We start from the raw sequence: 20,700 nt of genomic DNA, 5'->3' as shown, positions 1-20,700 counted from the left end.
AGGCTCCCTGCCAAGCAGAGAGCCCGATACGGGGCTCGATCCCAGGACCCTGAGATCATGACCTGAGCTGAAGGCAGAGGCTTAACCCACTGAGTCACCCAGGCGCCCCAATGTTAGGGCTTTTTAAAAAAATTCTTTTTTTCAATACATTAAAATGTGTTCTTTTCTTCTCTGGCTGCCTGGTATCTAGCAGCACTCATGAATGACCTATTAATTACCTAGCCCTCAGCAGTCATCACTAATGGATTGCTTCATTAGATACAAATGGTCCAAGACACCCTTCACCCTAGAAAGGCAACAGTACCTAAAATATTCAGAGGAAAGTTGCCCAACTGCACAGGAGCACACAGATCCCACGTTTTGTCTGAAAATTCAGAACACACTTCCTGGTGGCAAGACGAGATTTTGAAACAATTTATGACCACCGAAAACACACTGAGAAAAAAACTACACACAAAATTGAGACATGGCCTATATGAGCAGGAAAAAAAAAAAAAAAAAAAAAAAACCAAGAAACCACTGAAAGGAATATAACAAAAGAACAAAGTTTAGCAGGGCTACAAAGGCAAAAATCAGTGCTGACAAAGATTAAAGTTACTTCAAGGGCCTGATCTGTGGAGATTTGGCAGATCTACCAAATGATTAACCAACTACATATTTAAGCAAAAGCGGGAGGCCGGCCCATGAGTTTTGCACACTTCTAATATTAAAAATCATACCCAGAGACCCTGTAATACGGGAGTCTGTGGATAAACGCTTCTCACAAGGCAACATCGACCAAGCTTTAAGCAGTAGTTGGCTCCATGAACACAATGTATTCAGGATAAAGGAAGGATGAACTTATGGCCAGCGGGGAGGGGCTCCGAGAACGCAGGAGGCCCCCTTCCCCTTCTGGGGAGAGAGACATGTGCCGCTCTGACCGGTTCTGCCCGTTCCAGGGTCTGGTGCTCCCGCCCCAAGAGTGGAGATGAAAAACATCTGCTCCCTGGGCTCCACACCCTGCCCCGGATCAGTCTAACCTTCTTCATTAGGAGGCCCTGCCTTGGCTTTGGGCATTTCCAGGCCCGCAGGCACACACCATGCGCTCGGCCCCGAACCCCCGGGATGAAGCTGCCGCGGCGAGAGCCGAAGTTTCAGGATCGCAGAGTAGCAACGTTCAATTAACTTGTACTGGGCGACGGCCGCAGGCGGGAACGGGTCGAGGCCTCGCGCTATCTTAGCGTCGGTGGCACCTTGTTCTCGGGGCAAATGTCACCCTCCCCGCAAGGCACTCCTTGGCCATCCAGTCTAAAAGGCCAATCGCCCTATTTGGTTCTCTTTAGAACTTCTGTCTGAACGTGGCCTGTCCCCGTGCTTTGTCTCTGTCCTCTCACTGGGATGTAAGCTCACCGCGCCGGTGACCCTGGACTCGCCGCGGCGTCAGGACGCCCGGAAGAAACGGCGCCTGTTCAGTCAGCATCTGTTGGGCGGTGGGTCGCTGGACAGTTTGGGGACAGTCGCTCCGGCGGCAGGCGCTTGAGCCTCCCCGGACACCCGACTCCGAATCAGCCCGCCCCGCGACGCTCAGACCCAGGAACATGCGCGCACCGCCCGGAACTTCTCCAGACCGGAAACGGCGGACTGAACTTCCGGAAGTGGTGACCGTGGGCGGCAGAAACGCCGCTGAGACTCGGAGAGGCGGTGGGCTCCTGCTGCGCGGCTCCAGTCCTGGACCTGCTCACCACCCGACCCAGTCCCGACCTAGCAGCCTCCTCCCACCACCCATCTCCCTGGGTGGAACCCCGGGTCCAGGCGAGTCGTGGGGCGTTCCGCGTCCCCCTCCGGCGGCTTGGGTTGTGTGAGGCGGTCGCCCAGACAACAGGCACTTCCGGGAGCGGGGCTCGGCTAGTTCCCCGGCCTGGACCGCGGCCTTCCGCGACTGCGTGGATCGTTGCCCCGCAGCACCTGCTTCCGGGAACACGTTGCCTGGACTCGCGCACTGCGGCTTAACCACCTTACGTTTCCGACTGGAGCCGAGGCCCGTGTGTTTCTTTGTTGCTCCTGGCAACAGCCACTTCCGGGAGCGAGTGCCCTCCCCACCCCGGTCCCTGTACCGCGGGAGCCCGAGCCGCGAGTTCCGTCTCCTAGCAGCCGTTAGTGCGTGGTCGCCGCTCGCCGGCGGGTTAAGGCGGGCCGCGCCTCCCGGGCCTCCTCGCCGCCTCGGCGGGGTCTCCGCGGCCGCCATGGTTCTTCTGCACGTGAAACGGGGCGACGAGAGCCAGTTCCTGCTTCAGGCGCCGGGGAGCACGGAGCTGGAGGAACTCACGGTGCGGGTGGCCCGGGTCTACAACGCGCGGCTCAAGGTGCAGCGCGTCTGCTCAGGTGAGGCCCGGCGGCGCGCGAGTCTGCGGCCCGGACCGTAGAGCCCGAGCCGGGGCGGGCCCGGGAGGGGTGGAGGAACGGGTCCTCTGGGATGGGGAAGTGCGGCGGGAGCCGCGAGACTTGCTCCGGCCGGCTGGACTTGGGGGTGGGGGGCAGCAGGTTGCTAAGATTTGCAAAGACGCGCGGCTGGCGCGCTTGGAGGGGGCACCGGGGCTCCCCGGCGATGCCTGAAGAGCCAGCGGAGCGAGCGCAGACGCCGGCACCGGCGGGCGGGCGAGGCCCGGTGCTGGTCGCGGCGCCGCGGGGCCGGGAGTGAAATAGGCCCGGGGAAAGAATGACCCGCGGGCGCGCCACTCTGGGCAGCGGAGCAGGTGCGGTGCAGTGGTGCGTGGGAGAGGCGGGACGGCCCCCGGCCCTTTTCAGAAGGGGAATTCGGGGGAGCCTGGGTGTCTCGGTTAAGCGTCCCACTGGATCTCAACTCAGGTCTTGATCTCTGGGTTCTAAGTTCAAGCCCCGCACTTGGGCTCCACACTGGGCGTGGAGCCTACTTTAAAATAAATAAAAGGTGAATGCATTTCAAGGGGGTAAGCACCTGACTTACGACGGTGCCTCGGGGGTGGGAAGACCGGCTGAGGGTCTTGGTGTTCCTGCCCTTCGCCAGGAAACACGAGCCTTCTTCTCATATTACGGCGTTTGGTCACTTATGTCAGTGACCTAGAGCGGCACTGTCCGGGGACTTTTTGCCCGGAGGGACGTGTTCCCTATTTGTGTGTCCAGTAAGGCACCCACTAGTGGAACACGACCCAGGATCTGTGTTTCTAATTACATATATAATTTAAAAAATATTTTATTTATCTGAAGGAGAGAGAGAGAGGGAGAGCGCGCATGAGCAGATGAGCAGGGGGAGGGGCGGAGGGAGAGGGAGAAGCAGACTCCCCACTGAGCAGGAAGCCCAATCTGGAGCTGATCCCAGGCTCCTGGGATCATGACCTGAGCGGAAGGCAGATGCCCAACGGACCCAGCCACCCAGATGCCCCTAATTTTATTTCATTTCAATGTAAATGTAAAGAGTCCCGTGCAGCTAGTAGCTACCACGTTAGGACATGAGCATACTCCAGATGTGGTCCAGAATGTTACCGAGTGTTTCTGTAACTATAATATGTGATTTTTGTGCCATGGAGAACTCCTTAAGGGTTATGGTTTCTACCTTTATGAGACGGACATAAAGTTTCTTCGTAAAACTTACTGATTTCGAAACAAGGTCAGTATTACATTTTTTTGCTTGTTTGTTTTAATTAAAGCACTTGGGGAGAAAAGGGACTTCCAGTTTCATTTTCTATAAAATTATCAGTTGAAAACGTGGTGCCAGATGTTAATAGTCACGTTAGTGACTCATTCGTGTGTTCTCCAGCCCCCACTGAACTGTGATCCAGGCTGGCCCAGGTGCTATGCTTGTGAGAGACAAGGATGACTGAGACCAGCCCCTGACCCCAGATATTTTGAGTCTGGTGGGGAGAGAGTCAACAAAGGCCCCATGAAGTTACAGCCTTTGTTTTGTAGTGTCGTGTTATTACGGGCCGCTAGTGCCTTCCTACAGTGCTGTGGGAAGACCTAGATGTGTGTACTTTCCTAGAGGAAGGAAGGAAGGGCAAGCAATTTTGCAAGGCTAAAATGTGGATTATTCAGAGTAAATATATGTGGGATAGAAAATATATAAAGCCATGCTTTTGAATAGTGAGCGTGATACTAGAAAACCAGTCTCCTCCCATCTTTGTCCCTTTGGAGGGGTGTGCATTGCCTCACATCCTCCCCACTGATCGGTTACCTAAATATTTATGAAGCGTGTATTTAAAATCGCAAGGCCATGAAAGCCTCAGATGCTAGAGCTGTACATTAGGGAAGATGAGGATGTTGCTTCTCTGACCTGCCTCACAAGGCGAAATTAAATAATCCATGTGAGCACACTTGGAAATTGTAACGCCTCCTGTGGATATGTGTTCAGAGTGTCGATGAATTTGAATTTGTGCCTCCTGAGGGCCAGGAAGTACAGCATGGCCGAGAGTCGGAGCAGGGAAGCCCAGCGCTGCTGCTGGTGACCACGGTGAGCCCCTAAATTCTCCGTGCTGCTGTTGGCGTAGGCCATGTCCATGACCATTTGTCAAAGGTCAAGGGCAGGACTGGCACAAAGCAAGTGGCATCTAAGTGTTCGGTGAATAAAATAGGGACCCGACGGGCAAGATCCCTAAGCTCTAGGGAGCTTACATTTCAGTGTGGGTAGAAAGTGTAATGGTGATCGTGATACATATTGTCTAACTCTCTCTTATTTTGAAGAAATGGAAGAATTAGCAGAACATGGCATATTTCTCCCTCCCAACATGCAAGGACTGACCGACGACCAGATTGAAGAACTGAAGTTGAGGGACGAATGGGGCGAGAAGTGTGTACCCAGTGGGGGCTCGGTATTTAAAAAGGATGACATTGGCCGAAGGAATGGGCAAGGTAATCCAGCTTGTGTCTTCTGTGCGCACGCCTGAGTACAGCAGCAAGCGAGAGGCTCTTCCCATGAAAACATGGGCCTCAGCTTTCTGTACAAACCGATGAAATGCTGCATTGCACACCTCAGTCCTTGTGGGGCAGATCGGAGTGAGCTGGGCAGCGAGCGGACGCATCGGCTGCTGTTTCTGCCTACGATGTTGCTGCCCTGAAATCTGGGAGCTGAACCACCTGAAGCTGCCGTATTTGTAGGTAACAGATGGTGAAAATTGGCAGTTTCATATGGTTCAACCTCATCGTTTGCAGGGGAATGTTTGCAAAGCATCGAAGGTTCTGTTCTGCTATGCAGGTACTGAGATTCCGTAAGAAAGAAGGAAATCAGTGTCGGCCCACGGGTCTCTGTTCTCATGGAGGGCGTGCCTCCTCGTGGCCTAGAGCCTGCAGCTCAGAGCATGTCAGAGCATTCGGAAAGTGTCCCCCTGTAGCGAATGCGCAATCGGGTGGAATTTCAAGGAGAAAAGATGCTAACCCATTCAGAGAGCTTGTCCCTTTTAACTTGCAGGAAAAGCTCCATTACACCTGACTTCGCTGTGTCCCTAAAACACTGTTAGGGGCAAAAGAAATACAAAAGTATCCTTATGAGGACTTTATAGGCTCAAAAAATTTTATAAAAAAAATATTAAAGATAATAGGAAGTTTTAGTATTATCTCCATTGGGTTTTAGCCTGGAAAATGGCTGACTGTCTTCTATATCTTTTCGTGCATAGACTCATGGTCAGTTTGGAGAGATTCTTTGCTTTTTAGAAGGAACTGCACCAATGAGAAAAATAGTATTTCATAAGAACCGGTTCATGGTTCATGATTGGTCTTTCAACTGGCATTGTCTTAAATTAGCCCTTTCTGTTTTTTTTTTTTTTTTTTTTTTTTTAAGATTTTTTATTTATTCATTTGACAGACAGAGATCACAAGTAGGCAGAGAAGCAGGCAGAGAGAGAGGAAGGGAAGCAGGCTCCCCGCTGAACAGAGAGCCCGATGCGGGGCTCGATCCCAGGACCCTGGGATCATGACCTGAGCCGAAGGCAGTGGCTTAACCCACTGAGCCACCCAGGCGCCCCAGCCCTTTCTGTTCTAACACAGCTTTATGCACCTAGCATTTTCTTTTCTTTCTTTTTTTTTTTTTTTTTTTTTTTTTTGCGAGAGAGAGGAGGAAGCAGGCTCTCTGCTGACCAGAGAGCCCAATGTGGGGCTCGATCCAAGGACCCTGGGATCATGACCCGAGCCGAAGGCAGAGGCTTTAACCCACTGAGCCACCCAGGCGCCCCTAGCATTTTCATTGTCTAATCCCTACTTTTCCTCATTAAGTTAAGCTTTAGAGAGTCTTATGTGACTTCTCACAGCCAACCTTCCCATGTCCCTGGCCCGAGTTCCGTGCGGGTCCTTCTCTCCTCTCCCAGCCCCCCGACCCAGCCAGGAGAGGGGTTAGGACGTGGGAGAACAGTTTTAAAGATGGCCATCTCTCTCCCTCTTCCCTGTTTTATTTTCATAGCTCCAAATGAGAAAATGAAGCAAGTTTTAAAGAAGACTGTAGAAGAGGCCAAAGCGATAATATCGAAGGTTAGCTTTGGAAATGCGGCCCAAAAGCCTGTTGTTTGAAATACCAGCTCCATGTCTGGCTTCCAGGGTTCTCGGCGGATGGGCTTTTTCTTCTTTGTTAGCCTCCCAGAGTCAAGGGAGAGCAGCATGCTGGGGGTGGCCCCTCGCTTTTCCTTTTCGTAAAGGTGACAGTGTCCTCCCGGTTTGCGCTGGGCAGAAGGCAGACGCTGAGTGAAGGGCGGCGTGTGTAGGACAACCGGGAGCCGGTGCCTGCGGGATGCTTCTGGAGCTTAGCAAAGTGAAACAGAAACGCTGTGGCCCTGCATTAGCCCTCTGGATATTTGATTAACCTAGTACGTGCGGATAGGAGTTACTTTTCTGTGGTGGTCGTGACAATACAAAAACTCTGCTGGACGGAGAAGCCGGCATCCTCCTGTCGGCAGATACGGCGAATCTGGAGGGGGAGGACTTCAGGCTGTTGAAGGAGTTGGGTTTTCCATCAGTCGTGCTATTCCTGTGTTGGCAGTGGTCCTTGCTCCACCCCCCACCCCCACCCCGCCCAGGCCTTCTCAGCTGAAGTTCACAGTTTGGGGGTCGGGGTTTGAGTCGCTGGGCAAAACCGCTGCTTCTGAACCCCTGTGTCCCAGATTCTGCAAGCTCCTAACTCATCCTTTTTTTTTTTTTTTTTTTTAAGATTTTATTTATTTATTTGACAGAGATCACAAGGAGGCAGAGAGGCAGGCAGAGAGAGAGAGGGAAGCAGGCTCCCCACTGAGCAGAGAGCCTGATGCTGGGCTCCATCCCAGGACCCTGGGATCATGACCTGAGCCGAAGGCAGAGGCTTTAACCCACTGAGCCACCCAGGCGCCCCTAACTCATCCTTTTTTAGTGTTTCAGGAAAGACTACCCTTCTGTGCCTGTTAATATAGCCAAGGCTCTGTGAAGTCCTACAAGAAAGGCTTTGGTTCAGTCCCACGTTTGCAAAATGCATTTGACCCCAGAATTTTTTTTTTTTTAAGTATTGCTAATGATAATAACAGTTAACACCTAGCCAAACTAGCACCTGTCAGGACGAGTTAGGAAAACAGTCACCTGGGCATGGCCCTGCATCCTTCCCTCCCCACACTGTGTTCTGGGCGCTTGGCTCCTGTTTCCTCTGCCCGTGCATGAGTTTACGTAGTTCTCTCCCGGCTTACGGAGAGCGTCCGCGGGCTCCCGGTCCTCTGCTGCAGGGACTGGCCCCGGTTGCAGAGGCCCCGAGCGGCAGGCCCAACTTCTCGCCCAGGGCCCTCTCCACACTGCCACCAGACCTGCAGTACGCATGTCACTGTCTCCTCACCAGACGCTGCCCTGTGGGGGCAGTTAGCCCTGTGGGTCCGAACACCACACGGGGGAGGGTTCGAGTCCCGTGGCAGGAGGTTGGTCACACGGAAGTTGCTTGTCACCTTCCATGTTCCCTGGCCAGGGTTCACTGCCCTTGGCCTTTGGAGGAGCTTTTACAGAATCTGACTCTGGCACCCCGCCCGTTAGCATTGGTGGCGCGGGTGACACGCTCCCAGCAGAAGCCTTCCCTCATGGGACCGTATCTGAGCGCTCTCCTCACCGTTCCTCGGGCATGTGTCTCACAGGAAGGCCTGATGTGGTTAATGGGGATGTGGGGCAGGAAACAATCCATGAGCCCCGGGAGTAGGTGAGGCAGGACTGTCCCCTCCGTTTCACAGAGGAGAAGCTAGCTTTGGAGAGTTTCAGTCTGGGCGCCCAGCGGACCGTCCGCCTTCCTCCCTCAGGCCGCACATCCCACCGGTCCCCCTCACCGCTCTCTGGGACCTGGGTGTCCATGCCACAGGACGCCTGGGTTTCCTCAGAAGCGAGGATCTCCTCCCATCTTACGCATCTCCCACTCGGTGACAGTGTAACGCGGTTACCCAGAATGGTCCCAGCTCAGATGTGAGCTGCCATGTGTCCCCCCCCTTAGTGCAGGACCTTCCGTCCTGCCCTGCCCCTTGGCCCCTGTCCTGCCGTGGGGCCCCCCGAGCCCAAATTTCCTTACCTCCTCGCCCACTTGGGCCCCGGCCAGCTCTCCACGGGCAGCAGACCCCGGGCTCTGAGACTCCCGACTGGCCTGTGTCCTGTCCCCTCTCCCTCTCCGTGGGCAGCTTCGCTTTCTGCCTGGCGGAGACTCAGGGCTGTGGGGCAGGAGCCCTCGCTTCTCGGTCCCTCCCGCAGGTCCTCTGTTCCTCCCTCATCCTTCCCTGCAGAGTCGGGACAACCCATGTCTCCCATCCCCCGGGCTCTCACATTTCTGCTACAACCCCCACTGCAGCTTGTCTGGATCCCCCTTCTGGAAACCCAAGACGGGGGTAATGCCCAGTCTCTCCCCTCCCATGGGCTGTGTCTACCCTGCTATGGCCCTCAGGCCTCTTTCCCTCCCAGGAAATCAGTTCTCTGCAGCTTCACCGTCTCAGCACCTTGTCGTCTGCCTTTCCCTCCCCGGAACCTTCCTGAAGCCGAGGTGCTCTGGACCCCGCTTCTGTTTCCTTCCCCCACAGTGGACGTCTACCCAGAATTTCTTGAGTATGAATGATTAGATGATTGGCCACATGATTTAACTCCTCTTCAGCCCCCTGCCTCGCCCTGGGGGTGATGATGGGAGTTGGGTCTGGAAGTTCCAACCCTCTAATCCCAGTTTGGTCTCCCTGGGGTGGCCAGCCCTTTCCCTGACATTAGGTCCCACGTGGGCCACATCGTTAGCATAAACTCGGGTGCAGTCCAGAGGGGCTCATGAATAACAGCAGACATTCCTACCGCTCAGGAAATTCCTGGGGATTTTGAAGTGCTGTGCTAGGACCAGGACAAAGAGATGTACTCCTCCGGGTATCACTCCAATCTCTGCGCTCCTCCCTGTTTCCGTCTCCATCTTGTCACCCACCTGGGCCACCTCCCACCCCCCACCCCAGGTGTTGTCTGATCCCCGTGGTGGGTGCTGCCGAGTGTCCTCAGCCCCGCTAATGCTCTGCCTTCCATGGGGGTGGGGGGGGCCGATGCACAGACGCCCCAGGAGTAGACATAGTGGCTTTGGTAGCAAGCGCTGTTCGGGTCCTTTTTTTTTTTTAAATTTATTTTGATTTATTTTATTTATATTATTTTATTTATATTTATTTATTTATTTATTTATTATTTATTTGACAGACAGAGATCACAAGCAGGCAGAGAGAGAGGGGGAAGCAGGCTCCCTGCTGAGCAGAGAGCCCGATGTGGGGCTTGATCCTAGAACCCTGGGATCACGACCTGAGCTGAAGGCAGAGGCTTAACCTACTGAGCCACCAGGCGCCCCTGTTTGGGTCCTTTCTGTTGCTCTGGCAGCAGCTGGCGAGAGTCTTGTGTGAGAACTCGGGATGGATTAGCCCCGTTGTAAATAGTGATGTCTGTCCTTGGCCTTTTCAGAAACAGGTGGAGGCTGGAGTCTGCGTTACCATGGAGATGGTGAAAGACGCCTTGGACCAGCTTCGAGGGGCCGTGATGATTGTTTATCCCATGGGGCTGCCGCCCTACGATCCCATCCGGACGGAGTTTGAAAATAAGGAAGATCTGTCTGGAACCCAGGTATGCAGCTCGGGGGCATTCTTTAAGGGGGGGTCATGTCGGATTTGACCCTCCGCCTCTGGACCTAGTGTTTTGCTCCATACGTGGGTTGGCCCCGTGCTTCCCGAGCTTCGGGGCAAAGTCCTGAGCTGAGAGAGGGACCCCGAAGGTAGTGCTTCCGGGTGAGGGCAGGCGCGAAGGGTGTGAGGCTGCCCATTAGGAGGAACTGAAAACGTTCCCCTTTTCTTTGGCCACTGGGAAGCCAGAAACCCAGTTTGTCCCTGTTTCTACCCAAAATGTATTGGTCCCTTTGCATGGCATTTTGCATTCTAGCCTTATCTTTCGCTTCATGTTATTTTCCTGCCTTTATGTTCCATTTTCCCTTGTTTTTCTCCCTGATTCCTTGCCCCGTTGGGCAGCATGTGTGGCTCTGAGCCATCTTCAGTCGGTGGGCTGTGCGGAAGCAAACAGACAGCCTCATTATGCCTGTATGTAAAACCCAGCAGGATCCCAGTGTTCTTTGCTGGCAGGGTCCTGCAATTCCGTCTGAGAAGGACCTTTTAGAGAAGGGTGCAGATGAGATCAGACGCTCTCTGCTTCCCAGAGCAAGAAGTTAACTGAGTCGGGGCATGAATTAAAACTAACAGGGAAGGCATTCAAGTTAGCAAGGCCGGAGCGCCTGGCTGACGCTGTTGGTTAAGTGTCCGAATCTTGATTTTGGCTCAGGTCACGATCCTCAGTGTCATGAGATCGAGCCCTGGGTCAGGCTCCACATGGAGCCTGCTTGGGATTCTATCTCCCTGTCTCTCTCTGTCTTTGTGTCACGACACACACACAAAAAATGAGCAAGGTCTTTGACTTGTTGGAGGGTTTGGTTTCCTCCTGTTGGGGGGAGAGGAGATGGAGCGTGGCCCCACACTGAACCTGCCCCACACTGGTGGGGGGCGTGGGCACCTGCCAGGCTCCACGCACCGGGGTGGGATCACACACTGGGGGCCGTGTCCCAGCAAACTTTATTGCTGGTTCTTACCGTGGCCCCAGGCAGGACTGAGTGTCATCGAAGAATCAGAGGCACAACTGTGGTGGGCGGCCAAGGAGCTGAGAAGAACAAAGAAGCTTTCCGACTACGTAGGCAAAAATGAAAAAACCAAAATCATCGTCAAGATTCAGCAAGTAAGTACTTTTGCTTTAACATGTCACCAGTTTTTGTTAATTATTTTCCAGCTGATAAAAATTTAGAATAAACCTGACCTAACTCCTTGCTGCCAATACTTTAATGCCAGTGGTCCAGGCTTAAAGGAAAACTGTCCCCTCTATGCACCAGCAAAACCTGGGAGGGTATGTGGACGGATTGATTGACACCATCTGGAGTTTGTTGTAATGTGGGGGAGGGGCGCTGGATATGCCATGTTGATTTCAACTTTAGAAATGGGCTACAAGTAACTAAAAATGTTTCTTGAAATGAAAAATACAGCCTAGAGCACGGATTTCCGGTTTTCCAAGTACTGCTGCTCTAAACGAGGAGGATGTGTCAGAAGCCTATACGGGTGTAGGTAGCGTAGAGCTGTGTGTCCACAAGGTGCTCGGGTCGCGTGCTCTGTGACTTGGGGGAAACACTGGACCTGCAGTGGCTGACGGGGGAATGGCATGACAGATGGCACTGCCTGGCCTCTGGTCTCGGGCCCCCATGGGGGCCCCGGGCGAGGGGCTGCTGGAGTCCAGGCCTTCCTGTGGTGATCAGAATGGGTCACCTGCGTAGCTGTGGGCAAAGGAGGCTGTCGTCCAGTCTGCTCCCCCCGCGTCTTTCAGAGGGGACAAGGCGCTCCAGCCCGGGAACCAGTGATCAGCAGTGAGGAGCAGAAACAGCTGATGCTGTACTATCACAGAAGACAAGAGGAGCTCAAGGTAGCGGGTCCACAGAAGGTTTTCCGGAGAGCTGGCGCCAGGGGCGTTCACCAGTGCACCGGCAGTTCTGGGGAGTGGCGAGCTCTGTAGGATGTGGGGAGGGGGCCTTGCTGGAGCTCCCACCGCTCCTGGGCCGCGGGACCCTGCGGGGCGTCCACCTGCATCCGAGTCCGGAAGCGTCCTCCTGGGGAGGCGGGGAGTGGGAGTTCGGACACGGGTTCTTCCTTCGGTCTGTTGATGTTGCAAAACACTTTCCAGAAATGCCTTCCTGAGTAAAACATGTTTATTTCCAGAAATTGGAAGAAAATGATGACGACTCCTGCTTAAATTCTCCGTGGGCAGATAACACCGCTTTGAAGAGACATTTCCACGGAGTAAAAGACATCAAGTGGAGGCCGAGATGAAGTTCGCTGGCCACCGGCGCTGTCGGAAGTACTAGCTCGCCTTTCATTACGCAAATAATACACATTTAAAAGAATAATAGTAATATGGGGGTGCCTGCAGCCCTCTGTGGAAGATGTTGAATTTCTAGTTTTCCTAGCTTTTCTTTCCGTTCGAATGTTTAAAAGAAAAATTATTCAGGGTCTTAGAACTTAATAAATACATCCTCAAAAGAATCGGCCTAAATTATTTTTATTTCAAAACAGTATTTAATATCTGAAATTTTTCTTTGACTGAGCACTAAAGATGGAATGAATGACAGACATTTGTTTCTTCCGGATTTCTTTGTTTTCTGTTCTCACCGCGGCAGAGGTCGGGAGGAAATGGAGAGCCCGTGCTCCCCGGAGCTTGCGCGCAGCGTGCGCCGCGCAGCTTGGCCGCTAGAGGCCGCTAGAGGCCGCCCGCCGCTCCCCGCCCTCCGGGAGGCGGGGGAACCGCAGCCCCCCACGCACGCACCATCCGCGGCATCGGTGACCCCTGCCTCCCAGGTAAAGTCCGCCTCCTCGCCGCCGCCTGCCTGGCCTTGCTTTCTCGGCGTGCAGGCCACGCCCGTGTTGGAAGCGGCTCGCAAGCCCGGCTAGCCTGCAACGGAGCCAGTCCTGTCATGTCTGGGCTCTCCTGGAAACGAATGCGGGCGCTGGTAACACACGGTTGTCCCCTGCGGGCTCAGCCTGCGGCTCTCCGGGTGCTAGGCTGCCCCCGAGGCTGACGACGGCGTCGGGCTCGGGGACCCCCGCCATCCTGACCGGTCTTCTAGGACAGCTTGGGTTTGAAAGCCCGTCCCCTCACCCCACAGACCCTGGCACCTGAGCGCCGCTCCTCTCCCGGACTGCCTGGGCAGCCCTGCTTGGCCTTCGGTCCGTGCAGTGCCGTCCCCTGGCTGGGGGACCTGCGGCTGGCCCTGAGGTAGAGCGGAGTGAGGGGCTCGCCCTGCCCGGGCCCTCCCTGCCCCCGGACCTCCGCCTCCCCCTGTAGCCGCCATGGGGGATGGAGCTCTGGCGGCAAGGGGGTGGGGGTGCGTGCGCTCTGCCCCTCCGCCCACCTCCAGCAGCAAGGTTTGCCAAGACGCTGCCCCTCCCCCAGGGGAGGACTCCATCCTCGACAGAGCCTGGCCTCTCGAGTGCAGAAAGGACCTCGAACATTCCACGCAGGTTTTTCTCCCAAAACCTTCAGCCTCTGCTCCTCGCCTCCTACTTCCCACCATCTCCAGTTTCGCGGAGCGGATGCCCACCTCCGCCCCCAGCAGGTTCCCCGGCTTCCTGCTGTTCCCTAGAGCGGGCTGCAGCCCCCCCACGCGTCTCCAGGGCCCCCTTACGCTTCTGCTTGATTGACAGATCTTGTAAAATCAAATCTGCATCTGTTTTCCTTTTGGATTATAATTTTAAATGTTTCCATCAAGAGTGTTCGTGCTTGATGTGAAGTCTGCGGTAAGATCCCATGATTTTATTCGAGGAGCGGCCTGCCTTTGACGACGTATAGTTCTGTGCGTCGCATCCGAGCCAGACTTGCAAACAGTGTCCTCAGCCACACAGTCACAGAAGGGCTTTTTAAGAACAACTGTTTCTGTTTCCTTCGGAACTCTTACTGACTCGATGGGTATAAATGCTCTAGTGGCCACGAGAGTTACTCTGTGGCTTTCCATAAATCGAAGTTAGGAGCCAGAGGGTCGCTCACTTTTGGGTATAGAAATCACCAGATTTGGGACAACTGGGTGGCTCAGTCGGTTAAGCATCTGCCTTTGGCTGGGGTCATGATCCCGGGGTCCTGGGATCAAGCCCCGCACTGGGCTCCCTGCACAGCCGAGAGCCTGCTTCTCCTTCTCCCTCTGCTGCTCTCCCTGCTTGTTCTCCCTCTCTCTCTCTCTGTCGAATAAATAATTAAAAAAAAAAATAAAATCTTAAAAAAATCACTAGATTTCTACGTCACACTCCACCTCTGTACTGGATGCTCACGTAAAAAGAACAGTCCTCTGCCCTTTTCTGCTTCAGGACCCCCAGGCTTTCTCTGCTCAAAGCTGCCCCTTCGCAGCCGCCCCTGAGGAAAGGGGGCTGGCGGTCACTGGTGCCCGCGCTATGCCCACCGTGTGGCTGTAGCTGAACTCCCTGCGCATCACCCGCTGAGGAGGCTGGTGGGGGTCTGCGGCAGCGACCTGAGTCCTTGGTCCCATCGCTCATGGGGGTGGAGCCAAGGAGCCATCCCCCGGACTTGCTCAGGAATCCCTTCATCGCCAAGGCACCTGGGCCCACGGGAGGTTACAGACCAGCCTATGAACATGATCTTGCTACCTTCTTGTTTTTTTAACCCATCTTTGGATCGCTATCAAAAGGAAACGAAGTGCCTATTGTCTGTGCGGCGCTAGTCTGGGCCCGTAGTTTTGTTCTTTCACGGAACCTGTGTTCTCACGTGATTATTTCATGGAGACCAGGAATGCTCGTAATAAAATTTGACACCACCTAAAACCCTTTGGACTAGCAAACTGAAACCCGGGGCAGTATTTCTGTCACCGGATTACCTTGTTCCTTGGCAACTGCCCCGCAAAGAATGTGCCATGAAGCCTGAAATGAGCAGGCACGAGCTTGGAGCGCCGCGGCCTCGCCCACCGTGGAATTCTCCCGGGAAGCTCAGAAACCACGCCACCCTGCTCTGAGGGCCAGGAGACCGCCAGGAGACCGGGAGTGGCCACTCCTTGCTGCGGAACGCCCTCCTGGCCCACGGTCAAGGAGAGAGACGGTGGGACTCCTGGGAGACGTTCAGCACGAGATGTCATAGTGATGGAGGCCCGCCTTGCTGCCCTACCGTCTCCCAGAGGGCCACGCTAAGCGCTTCCCTTGTTTTCTCATGTACACCTCGCAACAGCCCCGTCAGGAAGAAACTAGGATTGCTGTCGTTTCACAAATAAGGAAACCGAGGCCCAGAAAGGTTCATTTGCCCAAGAGGAAGCATCCCAGAGTCTGCGTTGCCCCAGAGTCTGCGTTAGCTCTAGAGGCAGGTGTCCATTCACACCAAGCACGGGCTAGTGAGCCTCGCTGAGGTGTCCTCCAGAGCGGGCACGGGGCAGCCTGCAATTATTTTCATGCCCTCGGCCAACAGCTATGGGCCCGAGACTGCTCTGGTTCACCTGCGCTGCAGGGGACAGGGGCCCGAGCCCACCGCAGAGATGCTTCCAGCAAAGCAGAAGCTTGACTGCACTCTGAAAACCACTGCCCCACACAATGAAAGGGAGAGTCCGGGGTTGCGTCCCGGCTAGAAGCCAGCGCATAGGATTCTGGGTCACAGCAGCATGGACAGATTCAGAAGCCAGGGGAGGAACAGAGCCCCACGGGCTGGGTCCTGGCCTATCCTCGTTTTGAACAGCTGGAATTCTATACATGCAGACCAAAAAAACAACAGGTTCGTCTGTGTTCCCGTTTCCACCACGAGGCAGGATCATCCTGAAATGCACGGTGCAAAAGCGCCAAAAATCCAACCCAAATCCCTGATCCCACAGTTGGCTGCGTTGGGTGGTGATGCTGCTCGGCGGCCACAATCCCACAGCTGCGTCACTGCTTTCCCCTTACACCTTCCTCGAGTACTCGTGGCAGAGCAGCCCACGGTCCCTTCGCGTCCTACTGTTTTCCCTTGGCTCACGGAGAGGTCCCGGGGCTCCGGGCGCCCTGGCAGCCACCATCGCAAGGCTGATGACCGTGAGGACACCCCAGGGCCCTTCCTTCTGTCCCTTCGTCTATAAGGTCGTTCAGAAATAAGGCCAAGCCAAGTATGAGCGACACTGATGACACGACTATGGTCTGATACACGCCCACAGGCCTCCTTCCCCCTCCCTGCCCGCCTGCGCCCCCTCCACGTCCACCCCCCCACGCCCCCCCACACACAGAGGGCAGACACAATAGCGGCATTATTCTCGTGGGTTCTCAGGTCTTGTTATTCCATTTGCATTGTGCTGGAATGGATCCCACAGGCTCAGAGCAACTGTGGGTTTTAGCGACAAATTTGCAAAATACAGAATGCCCTCAGCTCCTTTCGCTCCAAATGCTGTGGTATGACTAAATCACTTACGTTGTAAAATAAAAGACAGGAAGATAAAACAATCAAAGGCATTGATATGCAAAGCAAAACCGCAAACCGGAGAGCTGCTTTGAGTTTAACTACTAGACCTTCACAAAATGAACTCAGCTCACAGGAGCAGATGTCCACCTTTTCTGGCAGAGGTGTCCAGGCTGGAAAACTCTGGGCGTTTCTAGAGGCAATTTACATTGAACTGATGAGAGTTTTTGAGTGGGAAAACTCTTGATTTTGCCTGGAGAAGTAAATAAGATTTACATTATTGAATATAGGATATTAATAGCTTTATGCTATAGGAACGCCCCCCCCCCCGGCCCCAATTGGCGAACATAGGTAGAAAAGAAATGTCACAAACTGACGATTAACAAAGCTGATTTGGCCTGTGAAAATTTCACCTAAGCTGTCTACACTGGAATATTCGCCCTGAGCTGAGATGGAGGAGAAGGACAGGAAAGCTACCCGGCTGAAAGCAATGTGTTTGGAAAAAACAGAGCGTTTCAGAGCGCGTGTATCCCCGTCCCTGCAGAAACACTTAGAAACCTAGACTGAGGTGTCAGGCATCTTTTCTTTCTTTCAAAGGGGACTACATTTCAGAGAATGCCTCAGAACGTACTGCCACAGTTAAAATATAAATTTAAATATTAAATAAGGTTGATTTTATATAATTTATAAAATCAAAAACTCTATTAGATTACTAACATGTTTGGGATTTGTAAAACTTAAATTTTATATATATATATATATATATATTTTTTATTTTTATTTATTTTTTTTTTTAAAGTAAAATCTTCAAGTAAATCGAAGGGCCTGGCCGGCTCAGTCAGTAGAACATGGGATGCTTGATCTCAGGGTGGTGAGTTCGAGCCCCACATTGGGTGTGGCGCGTACTTAAAAAATCTTCAGGTAGGGAGCATTTCTTTAAAGGAGAGGCTGCCTTGAATGTTATCCAAAAGAGGACAGTTGTTATCACCAAAACCCCTTCCTGGGAACCCCACATTTAGCCCAGGCCCTTCCTGCCCCCACAGCAACCGGAGAAGGTAATGTCCATGAGGCTGACAGCCAGCCTGCGGCTTCTCCCTCAGGAGCCAAAATTCAAATGGGTCTCACATACCACAGTTAACAAAGGCAGTATAGAAATATATTTTTTCAAATAAATAGATTTAAATATGTATAATGTATCATATTTTTCTCAGTCGAAGCATCAGTTACATAACACAACTTTCCAATTGTCCCCTCTCTTCCCCGGCCCAAGTGAGGCTGAGACGTGGCTTCTGTCTCTACTCCAGGATGTCCCTGCCCGGACACACCATCCCCCTCCTTGGACGGCTACTCATCACAGTCTGTTTATAGGAATGGACGGGAGCTGGGGAGGCAGGGCACTTTTAGTTGGATTTTAGTCCTCCCCCCACCCCCCAGAAGCAAGTATTGCCACACTTCCTAAAGACGATGTCAGTGAGGACGCACGGAGGGACAGTGCCTTCTCTCTTCATCTGAGCATTGCTTTGCCTTGACCTTCCTAGATAAAGGCACGGGGGCGGGAGTCAGGGGACGGGGATGCTAATTCTTCACACATTTGTGACCAGGCTCTACAGTCAGCACCTGCTGGGGACTGGTTTGCCCCAGGGGTGCACCTGCTCCCACACGCTCTGGCTGAATGGGGGGTTTCCCGGTGCAGGGTGGGGATCGGGGTCAGGCTCTGGGCCTCGCGGAGGGTCGGTTTACGGCCCAGGGTGTGTGCCACTGTTACAACCTGACTTGGGGCCCGAGGACTGCCTCAGAGAAGGCCACTCTCAAAGGCTTCTTGCCTGGGGAAGCAGACACATGATCCGAGCAGAACCGTGGGCAGAGTCCGGGAAATTCTGCTCCGACACAGAGCACGCCCTAAGAGATCATCTAAGTTTTTAAGAGGACAAGCAGCATCATACTGAGTCCGCGCCACCCAGCACGCCTCCCAGCGCGGCATGCACGTCCTTTCTGTTCTTGGAGGCTTCTACACGGTTTTGGGGGTCTTAAAAGGGCCACAGAAATTCTACCAAATAGAAGAGCTACGAGCCTTTGTACAAACGTGGCAGGTAAAGGAAAAAGGAAAAGAGAAGTGTCCCTGGGAAGCTTCTGGGCGGGGGAGGGGGGGGAGGCCTCTGGAGCTGGGTGTGTAGCCCCCAGACCACCCCCACCCCAGGAATTATCTCCCAACTGCGGGATGGGGCACCCTCCCCCTGAGACAGTCTGGGGTCCTGGAGCCCCCTTTGGACCCTGCAAAGTTCAATGTGCTGCATGATGATTGTGCCGTTAGACCTTCCCTCCCTCCCGCCGAGTTCCGGTCCTGTCTTCCTAAGGCCCCTCACCAGCCGCGCATCTGGGCATCTGGGCACTGTCCCTCCTCAAGGCCACTTCCAGTCACCTGTTAGACCTCGCAGCCCTGTCCTCCTGCCAGCACCTGAGGAGCCCAGGCTGGGTTTTGGGTCAGAACCGGATGATCAGGTTTGCTCTTCATTCCTTTATAAAATGCCTATTTAGAAGGGGGCTTTCAGCAATAAAAATAATATGGACTCAAATTAGAAAATGGGGGGGAAGAATAATTAAAGAAATTAAAAATAATTCAAATCCCATTCGCCGGAAGCACCTCATTGATGCAGTCAATACAGCATGTCACTCTTGATCTCAGGGTCGTGAGTTCGAGCCCCATGTTGGATGCAGAGATTACTTAAAAAAATAAAATCTTAAAAACAAAACACAACAAAATACCATCCTCCAGGGCTCCTGGGTGGTTCACTTGGTTAAGCTTCTGCCTTCGGCTCAGGTCATGATCTCAGGGTCCTGGGATTAAGGCCCACACTGGGCACCTGCTTGGCAGGAAGCCTGCTTCTCCCTCTGCCCCTCCTCCTGCTTGTGTTCCCTCTCTCCCTGTGTCTCTCTCTGTCAAATAAATAAAGTCTTAACAAAAAAAAAATCCTCCAGGGAGAGGGTATTATATATTTTTATCACGAAAATTGAAATTTATTGGGAAAGTACAAAAAACAAAAACAACCCCATGGTCAACGATCAAGTACCCCCCACCCAACTCTGAAAACTTTCAGAGCTTTGCTAATCAGTGCTTTGCACTCTGTCCTCCCAGGGGCCCGCACTGAAGTCTTCTAAAGAAATTCCCAGTCACCACTTCACTTCATCTGTAACTTTTTTTTTTATCAAAAAAAGTTTTAACAGGGCCACCTGGGTGGCTCAGTTGGTTAAGCATCCGACTCTTGATTTCTGCTCAGGTCATGATCTCGGGGTCATGGGATCGAGCCCCATGTCAGGCTCTGTGCTCAATGCAAAGTCTGTTTGTCCCTCTCCCTCTGCTTCTCCCCCTTCTCATGGGCTGTCTCTCTCAAATCAATAAATAAAATCTTTTTTAAAAAGCAGCTTTGCACATAGAAGAATCACAAAGAAAACATCAAAAATTACCGGGGCGCCTGGGTGGCTCAGTGGGTTAAAGCCTCTGCCTTTGGCTCAGGTCATGATCCCAGAGTCCTGGGATCAAGCCCTGCATCAGGCTTTCTGCTCAGCGGGGAACCTGCTTCCTCCTCTCTCTCTGCCTGCTTCTCTGCCTACTTGTGATCTCCGTCTGTCAAATAAATAAATAAAATCTTAAAAAAAAAAGAAAACATCAAAAAATACCCAAAATATAAATACTACAAACAATATTCTCTGATCATAGTGCAAACAAACCAGAAATTCACACTAACACACCACCCACTGATAGGCCCTTCTTCTTGGAAATCAAACACATACATTAAGCTACTCCCTTGGGAGAAAAGAGATATTCCAAAGCTGTCCAGTTTCTAGAAAATAATGACATGAAAGAGGAACAGAACAGACCTTCTGTGATTGCGCTACAACAGGACCTAGAAGAATGTCTAGCACTAAGTATCAGAAACCATAAACATAAAAGTCAATCAATTAAACATCTAAATAAAGAACTACCAGAAGATCGACGAAGGAAACAAAGAAAGCAGAAGGCAGAAATTAATGGAGGTCAAAGCAGAAATGTAATGAGTTGAAAAAGAAGGCTAATACATCAAAACTGATAATTTGAAAAACCAACAAAACTAGAAAACTATTAGCTGACATAACTAAAAAAATAAATAAAAAACAAAACAAAAAAACACCCCCCCCCAATACACAAAGTAAGAGAGTGACAAGAGAAAAAGAATTAAACAGAAGAATTTTTAAAAAGGAGATGACAGGTCACTTCCACCTGCTCCCGTGTTTGCGGCCGTTCCCTTG

General features: G+C 52.8%; 1 protein-coding gene across 1 annotated transcript; it reads left to right on the top strand.

Annotated features, from left to right (window-relative positions):
• Nucleotides 1-2,072: 2,072 nt before the first annotated feature.
• Nucleotides 2,073-12,551, top strand: CFAP298 (cilia and flagella associated protein 298). Its single transcript, XM_046002764.1, has 7 exons — nt 2,073-2,361; nt 4,693-4,860; nt 6,401-6,468; nt 9,892-10,050; nt 11,071-11,202; nt 11,839-11,934; nt 12,228-12,551. The coding sequence occupies exons 1-7, from the start codon at nt 2,223-2,225 to the stop codon at nt 12,336-12,338; spliced, it is 873 nt and encodes a 290-aa protein (XP_045858720.1). The 5' UTR covers nt 2,073-2,222; the 3' UTR covers nt 12,339-12,551.
• Nucleotides 12,552-20,700: the final 8,149 nt, after the last annotated feature.

This window comes from Meles meles, chromosome 4 (assembly GCF_922984935.1).
Source record: "Meles meles chromosome 4, mMelMel3.1 paternal haplotype, whole genome shotgun sequence".
Classification (NCBI taxonomy): Eukaryota; Metazoa; Chordata; class Mammalia; order Carnivora; family Mustelidae; genus Meles; species Meles meles.
Note: the sequence above shows the minus strand (reverse complement) of the source record. Positions and strands in the feature narration are given on the sequence as shown.